The 14,259-nt window shown below is 43.3% G+C and overlaps 1 protein-coding gene across 6 annotated transcripts in view; it reads right to left on the bottom strand.

The window, feature by feature from the left end:
* Nucleotides 1-541: 541 nt before the first annotated feature.
* FLRT1 (fibronectin leucine rich transmembrane protein 1) overlaps nucleotides 542-14,259 on the bottom strand; it is a 327,690-nt gene continuing 313,972 nt past the window's right edge. For all 6 annotated transcript variants that reach the window (XM_063944931.1, XM_063944933.1, XM_063944930.1 and 3 more), the window contains one exon: nucleotides 542-4,875. In XM_063944931.1, coding sequence (XP_063801001.1) covers nucleotides 2,784-4,817 — 2,034 coding nt within the window. In that variant the 5' untranslated portion in view covers nucleotides 4,818-4,875 and the 3' untranslated portion in view covers nucleotides 542-2,783. The remainder of the gene's footprint in view (nucleotides 4,876-14,259) is intronic.

Genomic DNA, 14,259 nt, shown 5'->3' with positions numbered 1-14,259 from the left:
TGCGTACTATTAACTATAAGCATATCTCCGTCTCCTCCCTACCCCTGCTACTTCCTGCTTCCTATTTACTATAGCTCATGTTTTGTCTTGATGCCAGTACAGTTAGTAGATATAGGCGATTTCAGTGTCATGCATACCAGAGGCAGTTTTTTTTTTAAGAGAAGCACATTCCTTTCTTGATGGACATTCAAAAGTGGGACCATACAGTATATGTTTCATTTTTGCATTGCAAGGGTCACACCTTATTCTTGACATAGCTCCTAGATCCCAACATAACCACATTCCTTACTGACACTTGTGGCACAGCCCTGCTTGCTTCCTACATTTGCATCCAATCTACACTGTCCATCTTAATTTCCCGTGTTAGTGCAGAATATAAAAAATGCATTAAAACACATCACTAAAACACAATCTTTTTCATGTGTTCTTACCTTATTTTCTAGCACATATGTGTGAACCAGCCCCTAGTGTGAATATGCCATCTGGTTATTATAGATAACTAGGTTTTACCTTGATAATAAGCACACATAATACAAATATCTGACAACACATTTTGTTTTATCTCTGAAATTACACACTGTCATCGATATACTCCCACTGCCTCTCCTGTCACAATTGGCAAGAAATTTGCATTACTCTCCAAATCTTTTTTTTTTTTGTCTGCTGTTTTCCCACTTTCACATTTCAGCTCCTTTCCACATATTGCAGATAGAGTTTCTCTAGCAAAGAGAGCTGCAAATTGCTTGTTAATATAAACCCGCCAGCTACAAAAGAGAAATCAGTGAGAATAGAAGAAAAAAAAAAAAGAATGCCATCTTGAGAGTGGCTCAGAGCTCCTTGTCTCTCCTGGTAACTTGTTCAGTGATAGAAATCTGACTTAATGACATCAACATGTCGTGATTAGTGGGTTAAAGGGTAAAAACTCAATTCCAGAAAAGTAGATTGGATCGGAAGACTGCGATATGATTTTGTGTGGTTAAAATGACCTAACAGCAGAGCAAAGTTCTCCGTTTTTTTCCTGTTCATTTTATTTTTCAGCTAATTTTTCTACATTTTTGAGCAGCGTAACTTAGCAGTGTGTAGTCTCATTTGGAAGCTATGTGACTAAACATTCTTTTATTTATCGATATGTGAAACTGTGAACTTCAAATTAAAATAATCCATGTTAATGTTACATAGCAACAAGACACCCTAATAGCAAACTATAAAAATAGTTATTTGCATACAATAAAGCCTTCCTTTTTCATACAGTGGATGATGCTGCTCTGAAAACGCACAATAGCGACAGTTCCGTCTTTCCTTCTTTCACAAACTATTCTATATTATTATCTGTCACACATGATTGAAATAAAACCTGAACCTGGCTCTACCTGCCGCTTTTATTGCCTAGTTTATTTAGTTAAAAACTCTGCCCGAAGAGCTTACCATTATATTTGGGGATCAGCATTATCATCATAAAATCACATATAACATATCACTTGATGTTTCAACTTTAATCTTCAATTTTAAAAGATATATTTACTCAGTAAAATGTAGTAAAATGAATTTGGTACCTACTGACTTGTGTGAGACCATAAGAGGGGGTATATTCTATTTGACTTAGCTACTTGCTTGAGATTGTTAATTACTCTTAGAGATTATTATTATTATTATATACACTTATGTAAATGTTGTCCAATTTTTTTTTTATATTAGATAAACCTGAATTGTAGCTATATGTTTTATTTCTCTGCACACAGTATTTTACATTCTTCCACAAATAATGTAACAATTCTTCCTTTTTCTAAGATTCCATACAATTCCCAAGTAGAGCAGAACATGATAAAAATGTGATTTTCCATTTCTGAAATTTGCCTGCTTCATAAAAACTGCCTTTTCAGATTAATGAGAGGGGCCTGCAATGCATTGTAAATGAGGCTGTCATTCTCTGCCTAATTAACCAACCCATGATCTGGTAGCGGGAGTATATGATACATTGGGATACTGAACACGTATATATTACCATCACACGCTACAGATATCTGCTGAAAGATTTAAGTGTCATTAAGGGTTTCCACAGAGACTGAATAAAAAAAGTCTATTGTATATAAAGTCTATCATAGGTAACATTTCATTTTTCTCTTTGCTTCACAACTACTTTTATATAATTCAGTTCAAACTAACGTTTTGGAAATGAAAGCAAGTTCACTATAAATTGATGAAAACAAATTTGCATTTAAAATAATAGAAAAAATTCCTCTGCAGAATTATTTGCCTTCTTCTTTTTATAATTTATTTCCAGTAGTGATAAGACAATAGGAAAAAAATGTAGCGAAAAAATATATACGTTCTACTGGTGAGAACTGTTAAACAAATGTTCATTGCACCATGTCTTCATTTTCACCCTGAATTTAACAAAAGGAGGAAAGAAAAAGGAAAAAACCTCAGGTTATATGCAAATTCTATCCAAGTGCTTGAATCTCTCTGCATTTATCTCCTTGTTCTAAAATGATTTAAATTGCTGTATTAAATGTAATCGAGTTCTCCTGTGACCCTTTCAACTTGTAGTAAATCTACTACTGTTTTTTCTTCTTTTTTTTACTCATGTGTTGGGATATGAATATTGGTAATTTTCATTTCCTACAAATATCCCATGGAGTCCCATTTTTATTTTGACTCACAACTTAAGTTTATTTCATTTTTTTATTATTTTGCTTGCACTGTTATGAATCATTTGTGGGCACCAGGAGAAACGAGATTTCACTATGGGAAGGAAACTGGTCAGTCCAAGAAATAATGGTTCATCATGTGTAGGAGTAGTCTGTGTCAGGGATACCACCATCTCTATATCCCCTGTGAGTGCCATAACCTATCGTGTGGGTACTTTTGTAAAGACTGGTGCCATTAGATGGAAATATGGTATGAATCACATATTCTTCCTTGGCTCTGTGAGGGTTTATGGGCAACATTTGAAGCCCTGGGCCTCTAATTTCCAATATAGAGTTATCTTTCTTGGTGCCAGACTCAATATAATCATCCTTCTTTCGGCTGCCCCTGCTGCAAGATCTTTCACGAGTTAGTAGCTGACCAGCTCGATGGACATACCAGCAGATGGATGCCAAGATGAGAAAAAGGAAGACAAGTGTAACCGCACCTCCTATAATGCCAGCCAGAGGTAATCCAGCCAAGGGATCAGCATTTTGTTCCCGGTTCAGTGTAGTGGTAGGGCCATAAACATCCCCTGTCTCTGCCTTCGCACATACAGGTGACTCATCTGCAAGATAGGTGTTCCCTGTTTCCATGGTTACCATACAGATTATGTAGGTTGATCTGGGCTCCAAGGCAGTTAGCAAATACTCTGTCTTGTCCCCTTGCACCAGTGTTTCTGTGATAGAGCCAACTGCTGGGCTGTGGCCTAACCTTAGCCAACTCAGCCGGAAAGAACTAGCTGGAACAGATGATTTCCAAGTAATGCGAATGCTGTCAGCTGTCAGTGGTTTGACACTGATTACCAAAGCTTTTGCCCCAGCTCCTGTTTCCATAGGGTAATCCAAATTAGAATCAGGCAATCTCATACCTGGTCTCTTAGATTTTAGAGTAAAGAGGGAACCTTGGGGTGGGGAAGTGATTACAGGACCTGCAGGTGTTGTACGAGCAGATGCTACATTGCTTTGAGGACCTCCCTCAAAGCACTCATCCATCTCATGAGTGATATCTTTTATGGCCATTCCCCTTACTTTTTCAGGACCCTGACACATTAGGCCACGTACATTAACCACAGCAGCTCTAGCTTTTACCCAGTCCCGCAGCCAGATAAGATTACAGCCACAAAACCAGGGATTATTCCTGAGGAGAAGTTGACTCAGGCTCTCTAGATCATCAAAAAGGCCACGAGGCAGGGCAGTGAGGTTATTATTGGAAAGGTCCAGTCTCTGTAGTTGTTTCATCTTGGACAGTGTGTTATAGGGAATATGGGTAATAGCATTGTCCTGTAAATAGAGCTTCTGAAGGTGATTATTAGGCAAATTTAAAGGAGGGGCGGCCAGTGAGTTTCGGACTAGGGATAGCTCAGTCAGATTTTGGAGGCGGCTAAATGTGTCATCTGCAATGCGCTGATTAGCCAGTAGATTGCCATCAAGCACTAACCTCCGTAAATTGTTAAGTCCCTTGAAGGCATGGAGTGGAATGGTTGAAATGCGATTATCATCCAATCTTAGCTCTTCCAAAGTGTGTGGTAAGCCATTGGGAATGCTACTGAGATGGTTGCGTGAGAGGAAGAGTAAGCGGAGCTGATGGCTGTCTTGGAAGGCATCATCTTCAATGCTGACTGTTGACACAGAGTTGTCATCTAAGTGAAGCTTTTCTATGAGTGGTATACGAGAAAGAGCATCCCGAGTCACACTGTGGATATTGTTATCTTGAAGGTGGAGCTCTCTTAGTGATCTGGGAAGGTTAAGTGGGAACTCATCTAAATCATTCTCATACAGGTAGATTACTCGTACATTGGTCTTAGTTTTCAGCTCTGGTGGAACCCCTGCACTGTTGATCTGATTATTCTGGAGGTAGAGCGTAGTTGCATCATCTGGGATTTCTGCTGGGATAGAGGTCAGGCCTCGATCATTACAGTAGATGAAGCCATTATCACAGCGACATACATAGGGGCAATTGGTGCTATCTATTACCTCTGTCAAAAATGCAATAAGTCCATAACATAGGAATAGCCAGTCACGTAAGTCCAAGGTAGCCGTGGTCATGGCAACTGTAGTAGCAGTTGCTGTTGTGGAGACCACTGCTGAGGCAGCGGCCGCAGTGGTGGTGGTAGTTGTGGTGACCGTCATGTTGCTGTTGAATCTACCTAGGCAAGGTTCTAGGGTTCTGAAGGATTTGGATAAATTCCTGGAAGAAGAAAAATAAAACAGTTAGAAACAATCTAATATAAAGGAAAGTCACCTACTGTATTATGCATTACGAGTTATTTAATTTCATTTGTCGTACTTGAATTCAAACATATTTATATTACTGTAATATAACAACCAAAAATAAGTGCTTATATATCTTCTAGTCTAAGAAATACAGTGTTATAAATTAATATATAATGCTGATGATTGAACGTGAAATAGATATTATGGGGTAAATGTTGCCCATAGCAACCAATCAGATTCTACTTCTCATTTATCTAGCACCTTCTAGAAGATAATACCTAGGGGTATATTTACTAAGGTCCCGATTTTGACCGAGATGCCGTTTTTTCATCAAAGTGTCATCTCGGTAATTTACTAAACTCAAATCACGGCAGTGATGAGGGCATTCGTAATTTTTGGGTAGTCCATGAAAATAATTACGAATGAATACACCATCGGTCAAAACGCGGCTGTTTAAGTATGAATCTCGGTCATTTACTAAGAAGTGCAAAGCAAAACAAAACAAAACACTGCCGTGAAAAATTACAACTCGTAAAAAAGTGCTAAAAAAAAACAGACCTGCTTTTTTAATCCGTGATTGTATAGGCATGCAGGGATCCATGAGATCCGTGCATGTATATCAGTGGGAAGGGGTGGGAAAGTGGTTATTTTCTTTAAAAAAATTGCGTGGGGTCCCCCCTCCTAAGCATAACCAGCCTCGGGCTCTTTGAGCCGGTCCTGGTTGCAGAAATATGGGGAAAAAATTGACAGGGGTTCCCCCATATTTAAGCAACCAGCATCGGGCTCTGCGCCTGGTCCTGGTTCCAAAAATACGGGGGACAAAAAGAGTAGGGGTCCCCCGTATTTTTAAAACCAGCACCGGGCTCCACTAGCTGGACAGATAATGCCACAGCCGGGGGTCACTTTTATATAGTGCCCTGCGGCCGTGGCATCAAATATCCAACTAGTCACCCCTGGCCGGGGTACCCTGGGGGAGTGGGGACCCCTTCAATCAAGGGGTCCCCCCCCCCAGCCACCCAAGGGCCAGGGGTGAAGCCCGAGGCTGTCCCCCCCATCCAATTGGCTGCGGATGGGGGGCTGATAGCCTTTTGTGAAAATGAAAAGATATTGTTTTTAGTAGCAGTACTACAAGGCCCAGCAAGCCTCCCCCGCATGCTGGTACTTGGAGAACCACAAGTACCAGCATGCGGCGGAAAAACGGGCCCGCTGGTACCTGTAGTACTACTACTAAAAAAATACCCAAAAAAAGACAAGACACACACACACCTTGAAAGTAAAGATTTATTACATACATCCACACAAACATACAAACATACTTACCTATGGCCCCACGCAGGTCGGTCCTCTTCTCCAGTAGAATCCAAGGGGTACCTGTTGAATAAATTATACTCACCAGCTCCAGGGTCCCAGGCTCCTCGTAGCATCCATTTGTAATCCACGTACTTGAATAAAATAAAAAAACGGACACCCGAGCCACGCACTGAAAGGGGACCCATGTTTGCACATGGGTCCCCTTTCCCCGACTGCCAGAAACCCACTCTGACTTCTGTCTAAGTGGGTTTCTTCAGCCAATCAGGGAGCGCCACGTTGTAGCACCCTCCTGATCGGCTGTGTGCTCCTGTACTGACTGACAGGCGGCACACGGCAGTGTTACAATGTAGCGCCTATGCGCTCCATTGTAACCAATGGTGGGAACTTTCTGCTCAGCGGTGAGGTCACTTTCGGTCAACCGCAGGGCAGAAAGTTCCCACCATTGGTTACAATGGAGCGCATAGGCGCTACATTGTAACACTGCCGCGTGCTGCCTGTCAGTCAGTACAGGAGCACACAGCCGATCAGGAGGGTGCTACAACGTGGCGCTCCCTGATTGGCTGAAGAAACCCACTTAGACAGAAGTCAGAGTGGGTTTCTGGCAGTCGGGGAAAGGGGACCCATGTGCAAACATGGGTCCCCTTTCAGTGCGTGGCTCGGGTGTCCGTTTTTTTATTTTATTCAAGTACGTGGATTACAAATGGATGCTACGAGGAGCCTGGGACCCTGGAGCTGGTGAGTATAATTTATTCAACAGGTACCCCTTGGATTCTACTGGAGAAGAGGACCGACCTGCGTGGGGCCATAGGTAAGTATGTTTGTATGTTTGTGTGGATGTATGTAATAAATCTTTACTTTCAAGGTGTGTGTGTCTTGTCTTTTTTTGGGAATTTTTTTAGTAGTAGTACTACAGGTACCAGCGGGCCCGTTTTTCCGCCGCATGCTGGTACTTGTGGTTCTCCAAGTACCAGCATGCGGGGGAGGCTTGCTGGGCCTTGTAGTACTGCTACTAAAAACAATATCTTTTAATTTTCACAAAAGGCTATCAGCCCCCCATCCGCAGCCAATTGGATGGGGGGGGACAGCCTCGGGCTTCACCCCTGGCCCTTGGGTGGCTGGGGGGGGGGACCCCTTGATTGAAGGGGTCCCCACTCCCCCAGGGTACCCCGGCCAGGGGTGACTAGTTGGATATTTGATGCCACGGCCGCAGGGCACTATATAAAAGTGACCCCCGGCTGTGGCATTATCTGTCCAGCTAGTGGAGCCCGGTGCTGGTTTTAAAAATACGGGGGACCCCTACTCTTTTTGTCCCCCGTATTTTTGGAACCAGGACCAGGCGCAGAGCCCGATGCTGGTTGCTTAAATATGGGGGAACCCCTGTCAATTTTTCCCCCATATTTCTGCAACCAGGATCGGCTCAAATAGCCCGAGGCTGGTTATGCTTAGGAGGGGGGACCCCACGCAATTTTTTTTTAAGTTTTACAGTGTTTATTTAAAAAAAAAAAAAATGAACCCCAGCACGGATCACACAGATCCGGCCGAGATTCATTTTGAAAAAGTCGGCAGTGTTTTGCTAATCACTGCCGTAAAAAACAGAAAAAAAACACGAATGACATCGACATCGGAAAACCCGAAAAGGCAAAATACGGCAGCTTAGTAAATTAGTCGTAATCAATTCAAAAAGTTGCAATTTTACACTGTCGATGTCATTCGTGATTGATCTTTGACCTTTTTCGGAAAAATACGAATTTTAGTAAATATACCCCCTAGAATCTAATTGGTTGCTGTGGGCAACATCCCATCTTAAATAGAACTCCAATCTTAGTAAATTTATCCCTATGTTTCCTTTTATACTTAATTCCTCCAGAGCAGTTTTTGTTTCATGTTGTTTTTTATGTGACTATATTTTCTCCCTTCCCAGGTATGGACAAAAATCCATCGTATATTCTGATAAGGTTGTATCTTGTGACTGAAAACAGTTCTCAGCATTGAATGCAGATATTCTCACTTTCTCTGATTTAATTATCATCATCAATAGGGCTGCGGTGATCTGTCTGGCAATCTGTACTTCTAGTTGGACTGCTAGCTCTATAGAGTGGGATTCCCTTTATCCCAGAGATTCCCCTTACCATGCTGGCTGTTATCCCTATATTACATCTATTTTCTCCGCAGGCACATTACACTGTCCGTGTGAATCACAGTGGCCGTGTTTTGCCCTGCATAAAAGCAGATTAATAAGTGAGGAGATGCAGAAGATGAAGTGATTATAATGTGTGAGGAAATTCTGAGAGTGATTTTTAAGCGCATGATTGTAAAAGCAAGTCCATCTTTTGACTTTCATAATAGCTTCTCCAAGCCATCTCAGCTGGGAGATTAGAGCCTGCGTCACAGGCATTATGATGGAAATTACATTCAGATAATGATTGAGCCCTTTTTGGCCCTCTGAGATCTGCATAATATAAACTCTCTTCACAATACACTGGTGCCTTGCCAAACTTTAGCCGCAGCTCTCAATCTATTTAGAGGGTTAATAACTTAATACCCATTAAGTTGAATGAAAGCCATATTTAACACTTTAAGCTGCACAGACAGAAATGCATTACAGCATCCGTGACTGCTTCTGTATAAACTGGTGGAACAAAAATACAGTCCTGTTACAAGCATAACCTGTTTTTTTTTTTGTTTTTTTTACTGAATTGATCAGTTGGATCTAGGTAATAGGTAATAATATACCAATATATTTTGCGATCATTTCGAGGGAATGTTACAGCTCTTTACATTAATGTTCCGCCAATGTAGGTCTGCTGGTTGCGTCCTTTGTACGCGGCTCTCAGATGCCTCCAGTTAATACAAAGTCCAGCAGCTGCAACATTTGCATATTTTCGCACAGCCACTGTGTACTGAACTGCAGCTGCAAAGGCATTTGCATACATCTCTAAATCAGCCCCTAAAGCCACAGGCAACATTGGGGGTAATTCCAAGTTGATCGCAGCAGGATTTTTTTTAGCAGTTGTGCAAAACCATGTGCACTGCAGGGGAGGCAGATATAACATGTGCAGATAGAGTTAAGGGGGGTACTCACGGGAGAGATGTGTGCTGAACGATCTTAACACAGACCGCTCAGCACACATCTCTCACCCCGCTCAGCACAGCGCGATGTGCTGAGCGAGGGGGAAAGCCGACGGGGGGCCGCTCACTTCACACAACGGTGAAGTGAGCGACCCGCTAGATTGAGCCTGCATGCAGCTCAATCTAGCATCGGCGATAGCGATGCGCTGGGCCGCGCATCGCTATCGCTGGAGGGCATACACACGGCAGATCCGTGCTTAAAATCTAAGCAATCTAGCAAGATTGCTTAGATTTTAAGCACAGATCTCTCCGTGTGTACCCCCCTTAAGATTTGGGTGGGTTATTTTATTTCTGTGCAGGGTAAATACTGGCTGTTTTATTTTTACACTGCAAATTAGATTGCAGATTGAACACACCACACCCAAATCTAACTCTCTCTGCACATGTTATATCTGCCTCCCCTGCAGTGCACATGGTTTTGCCCAACTGCTAAAAAAAATCCTGCTGCGATCAACTTGGAATTACCCCCAATGTTCTTTATATAGTGCGTTTCTGTACAGAATTGTATTTTCTTCCTTTTGTAAGTGCTACTAATGAATACCTTAAGGAAGGCATTGGAAACACTGGCGTGTTTATAATGGGTGCAGTGTGTGTGATGCACACAGGCCTCCGCACACATTGCACCCATTTCCCCCCCCCCCCCAATACTTCTCCTCCTGCGTTGTCAGCAGCAGCACTGCAGAAATTGCGGGGAAAATGGCGCGACAGCCATTATCCTGGCATTTTGTGCATGCGCAGTAAGAAAATCATGGAAAATAGCTACCACGCCATTTTCCCAGAGAGCTGCGCATGTGCACTAGACTCTGGGACAGTGCTACCAAGTGTCCGCAGCGCTACCGTCTAGATAGGAGGGGGCGCAGATGAAGTCTGCACATGGGCCTCCTCCTCTCTTGAGGTGCCTATATTTTAATATAGCATTATATCAGTAGTCTACATTAGATAGAGAGTATTGCAGTATTTTTTTCCCTAACAAATAGATCATTACAAATAATGTGGAGTTTAAGACCTCCAATATACTAAAATCATTATCAGTGTAATTACATGTATTTATGGAGTGCATCATGTAATGCTTATCCTTGCTTGCCTACATTTTGACTCTTGTCTCCTGGAGATCCATGGGTAAAAGAGGATGGTGACACTTTGTACCATCACATTTCTACCCCATGCTGCAGGGGACACGGTTCATGACAACTCTCTGCAGGCGAGATGATGACAGTGCTTCTACCTTTCAGAAAAAAAATTCATGAAGTGGGATCCAGGAGGGTAGGCTTCTCTGACAGACGTCGGGTGGCTCTTTCCAAAATTCAGGAGTCTCCCAGACATTTGAGGAGAGTGTGCAAAGATGCACTTATCACTGATATATGGTTTGCAGTATTGCTGTGGTGATTAATTATCTGTGTTATCCAGCTACAGTACTAGTAGCAGCTGAGAGACATATATTTCTTATTTGACATTGTAATACACGCACAGAGTAAACATCAAAGACAGCTATTGCTATTATTACTATTGACAGCAGAGCCTTGTCCTAATCATACAGAGGATAATAATACTGTGTATCTGAAACCATATACCCATGGTACATCAAGGTTAGAGCATCAAAATCTGTCTATTGTAATCTGTTTACTTCCTAGCTCCATTACAGAAATAGTAACAAAATAAATTTGTATAAATGAAAGAAGACTTTTTTTTTTTTCAAATGCATAAAATCACATTGTATCCAACCACTCATAAAAACACAGCTTGTTTATGACCTAAATGAGAGTGAAGTGACACCAGGCTGTCTTATTACAGTTGTCACTTTTGTGTGTTAGAAGCGTTGCATTAGTTAGGGTACAGTACACCTATAATTGTGCTTCTCCTGTAAGATGCAAAATGCGAGATTTGGCACTTTATTCGGAAGCGCAAAATGTGTATGACAAAAAGGTAGCATTTTTTGTGACCTAATAAGTTGGTTGCATATGCATGTTTGCAACTTTCTGCTCCCTTCACATACCTGGGTCAGAGGGGAATACAGCTGCAGTGTGGCTTCACTGTTAGCACAAAAAAAGCTAAAAATCACAGTAACCCATGTATACATATTTCATTTAATGGGTGTATTATGCAGATAATAAGTGCCCAAGTGGCTCGGAGCAGGGCCGGTGCTAGGGTGTTGGACGCCCTCCTGCAAACTATAAATTTGCTCCCTCCCATACTTTACAAAGGGACAGAGCAGATAAAGCCCACCAGTAGCAGTGACACATATACACATAATGCTCCCTGTAGTAGTGCCGCTTACACACGTAACGCCCACTGTACCAGTGACGCTTACACACGTAGCGCCCCCTGTACCAGTGATGCTTACACACGTAACGCCCCTGTACCAGTGACGCCTACACACGTAACGCCACCCTGTACCAGTGACGCGTACACACGTAACGCCCCTGTACCAGTGATACCTACACACGTAACGCCACCCTGTACCAGTGACGCGTACACACGTAACGCCCCCTGTACCAGTGACGCTTACACACGCAACACCCCCTGTACCAGTGACGCTTACACAAGTAATACCCCCTATAGTAGTGATGCTTACACACGTAATGCCCCAGTACCAGTAACGCTTACACACGTAACGCCCCCTATAGTAGTGACGCTTACACACGCAAAGCCCCCTGTATTAGTGACGCTTACACATGTAACGCAGCGTACACACGTAATGCCCCCTGTAGGGGTGATGCTTACACACGCAATGCCCCCTGTACCAGTGACGCTTACAGACGTAATGCCCACTGTACCAGTGATGCTTACACACGTAATGCCCCCTGTACCAGTGATGCTTACACACGTAACGCCCCTGTACCAGTGACGCCTACACACGTAACGCCACCCTGTACCAGTGACGCATACACACGTAACGCCCCTGTACCAGTGATACCTACACACGTAACGCCACCCTGTACCAGTGATGCGTACACACGTAACGCCACCCTGTACCAGTGATGCGTACACACGTAACGCCCCCTGTACCACTGACGTTTACACACGCAACACCCCCTGTACCAGTGACGCTTACACAAGTAATACCCCCTATAGTAGTGATGCTTACACACGTAACGCCCCAGTACCAGTAACGCTTACACACGTAACGTCCCCTATAGTAGTGACGCTTACACACGCAAAGCCCCATGTATTAGTGACGTTTACACATGTAACGCAGCGTACACACGTAATGCCCCCTGTAGGGGTGACGCTTACACACGCAATGCCCCCTGTACCAGTGACGCTTACACACGTAATGCCCCCTGTACCAGTGATGCTTACACACGTAATGCCCCCTGTACCAGTGACACTTACACACGCAACACCCCCTGTAGCAGTGACGCTTACAAACACGCAATGCCCCCTTTACCAGTGACGCTTACACACAATATGCCGCAGTCACACACACACACACGTACTGTACATACATTACACACATACACATACACAGTCAAACATATATTACACACACACTTTCACTCACTCACTCTCTTTCAATCCTCTTACCTAAGGAAGTATGGCAGGCCGGAGCTGGAGCAGATCATCCTGCTGTTCAGCCTGGTCCTGTGTAGCTCCGCCCCCCAGTCCCATGTAGCTCCGCCCCCTTTTAGGTCAGCACACTGAACTGACACAGGGGAGGGGGAGAGGAGGCTTCATGCTGCTGGCGCTGGCCCTGCTGCCTGTCATAGAGTGTGACAGGTGCAGTAGCAGCCGGCGGCGGCAGCAGCAGGGGGACATCAGCTCAGTACAGGAATGTAGAGCAGGGAGAGCGCCTCTCCATTCCTGGCGCCTCCCTGCATTGCATTCCTTTGCTGAGCGGCTTGCGCCGGCTCTGGCTTGGGGCATCTAAATTGCTAAGCAAACCAGATGCAAATATCATTTATTTTTTAATTTGTTTATTTATTTTACAACCCTTATAAACATGTGGAGCATTCTTTTGTCCTTCTTTTGTCCTTACAAAGGAGGTATCCTATTAGCAGCGGTAATTTACAGCTGCTGATAGGTTCACTGGGGACTATCCTCCCCCCGCCTCAGGCACCTGAAGCATAATCTGCAATGAACAGCCGTTTTAGCCACGATAACATATGGGACTGGGAGCTTATCCCAGATCCCATGTGTTATCGCACGATCGCAGTCCGTATTTGTCTGATAAAAATGGCCTCTAATTGGGTACTGTAATAATGACCATCGGTCAATAATCACAATATCAGGCCATTTGCTTTGTATTTTGACTTTTTAATCTGTGTTGCCGCAGTTTTAATTTAGTTGCATACATTGGTGTGTTTGAGACATTTTCGTACAGAGGCTCTTGAATTCATCATCATCAGTGTGCAAGTTACACCAGGGTTTTAGCACCTGATAATCAGGCCCCACTAGGCAAACACAATCATATATATTTGGCAGCCATTTTAGATGCAATTTCATATATATTTGGCAGCCATTTTAGATGCAATTTCTACACCAAGCTCATATTGTACTTTAACAGTGTCTGTACACTTCTTCACACAGTCAGGGCCGGTGCTAGGATGTTTGGCGCCCCCTTGCAAATGATAAATGTATGCCTTCCCAGATATAAAAAAGGGACAGCGAGCACAAAAAGGGGTGTAATCTCCCAAGGAAGGAGCGTGGCCACATAATAGTCTCACAATTCAAATTATGCCAAACACACAGTGGCACAATCGTATTCACATTATACCACACGTATTGCCCGATTTATATTGCACCATATAGTAGTGCCCCTTATTCACGTTATGCTACACAGTAGTATCCCTTATACACAGTGCCCCCCACAGTAGTGCTCCTTAAATGTAATGCACACAGTAGTTGTGCCAGGCATAATTCCCATAGTAGTAGAGCCCCTTACACATAATGCCCACAGTAATAGTAGTGCCCCTTACAC

Source organism: Pseudophryne corroboree, chromosome 11 (assembly GCF_028390025.1).
Source record: "Pseudophryne corroboree isolate aPseCor3 chromosome 11, aPseCor3.hap2, whole genome shotgun sequence".
In the NCBI taxonomy this organism is placed as follows: domain Eukaryota; kingdom Metazoa; phylum Chordata; class Amphibia; order Anura; family Myobatrachidae; genus Pseudophryne; species Pseudophryne corroboree.
Note: the sequence above shows the minus strand (reverse complement) of the source record. Positions and strands in the feature narration are given on the sequence as shown.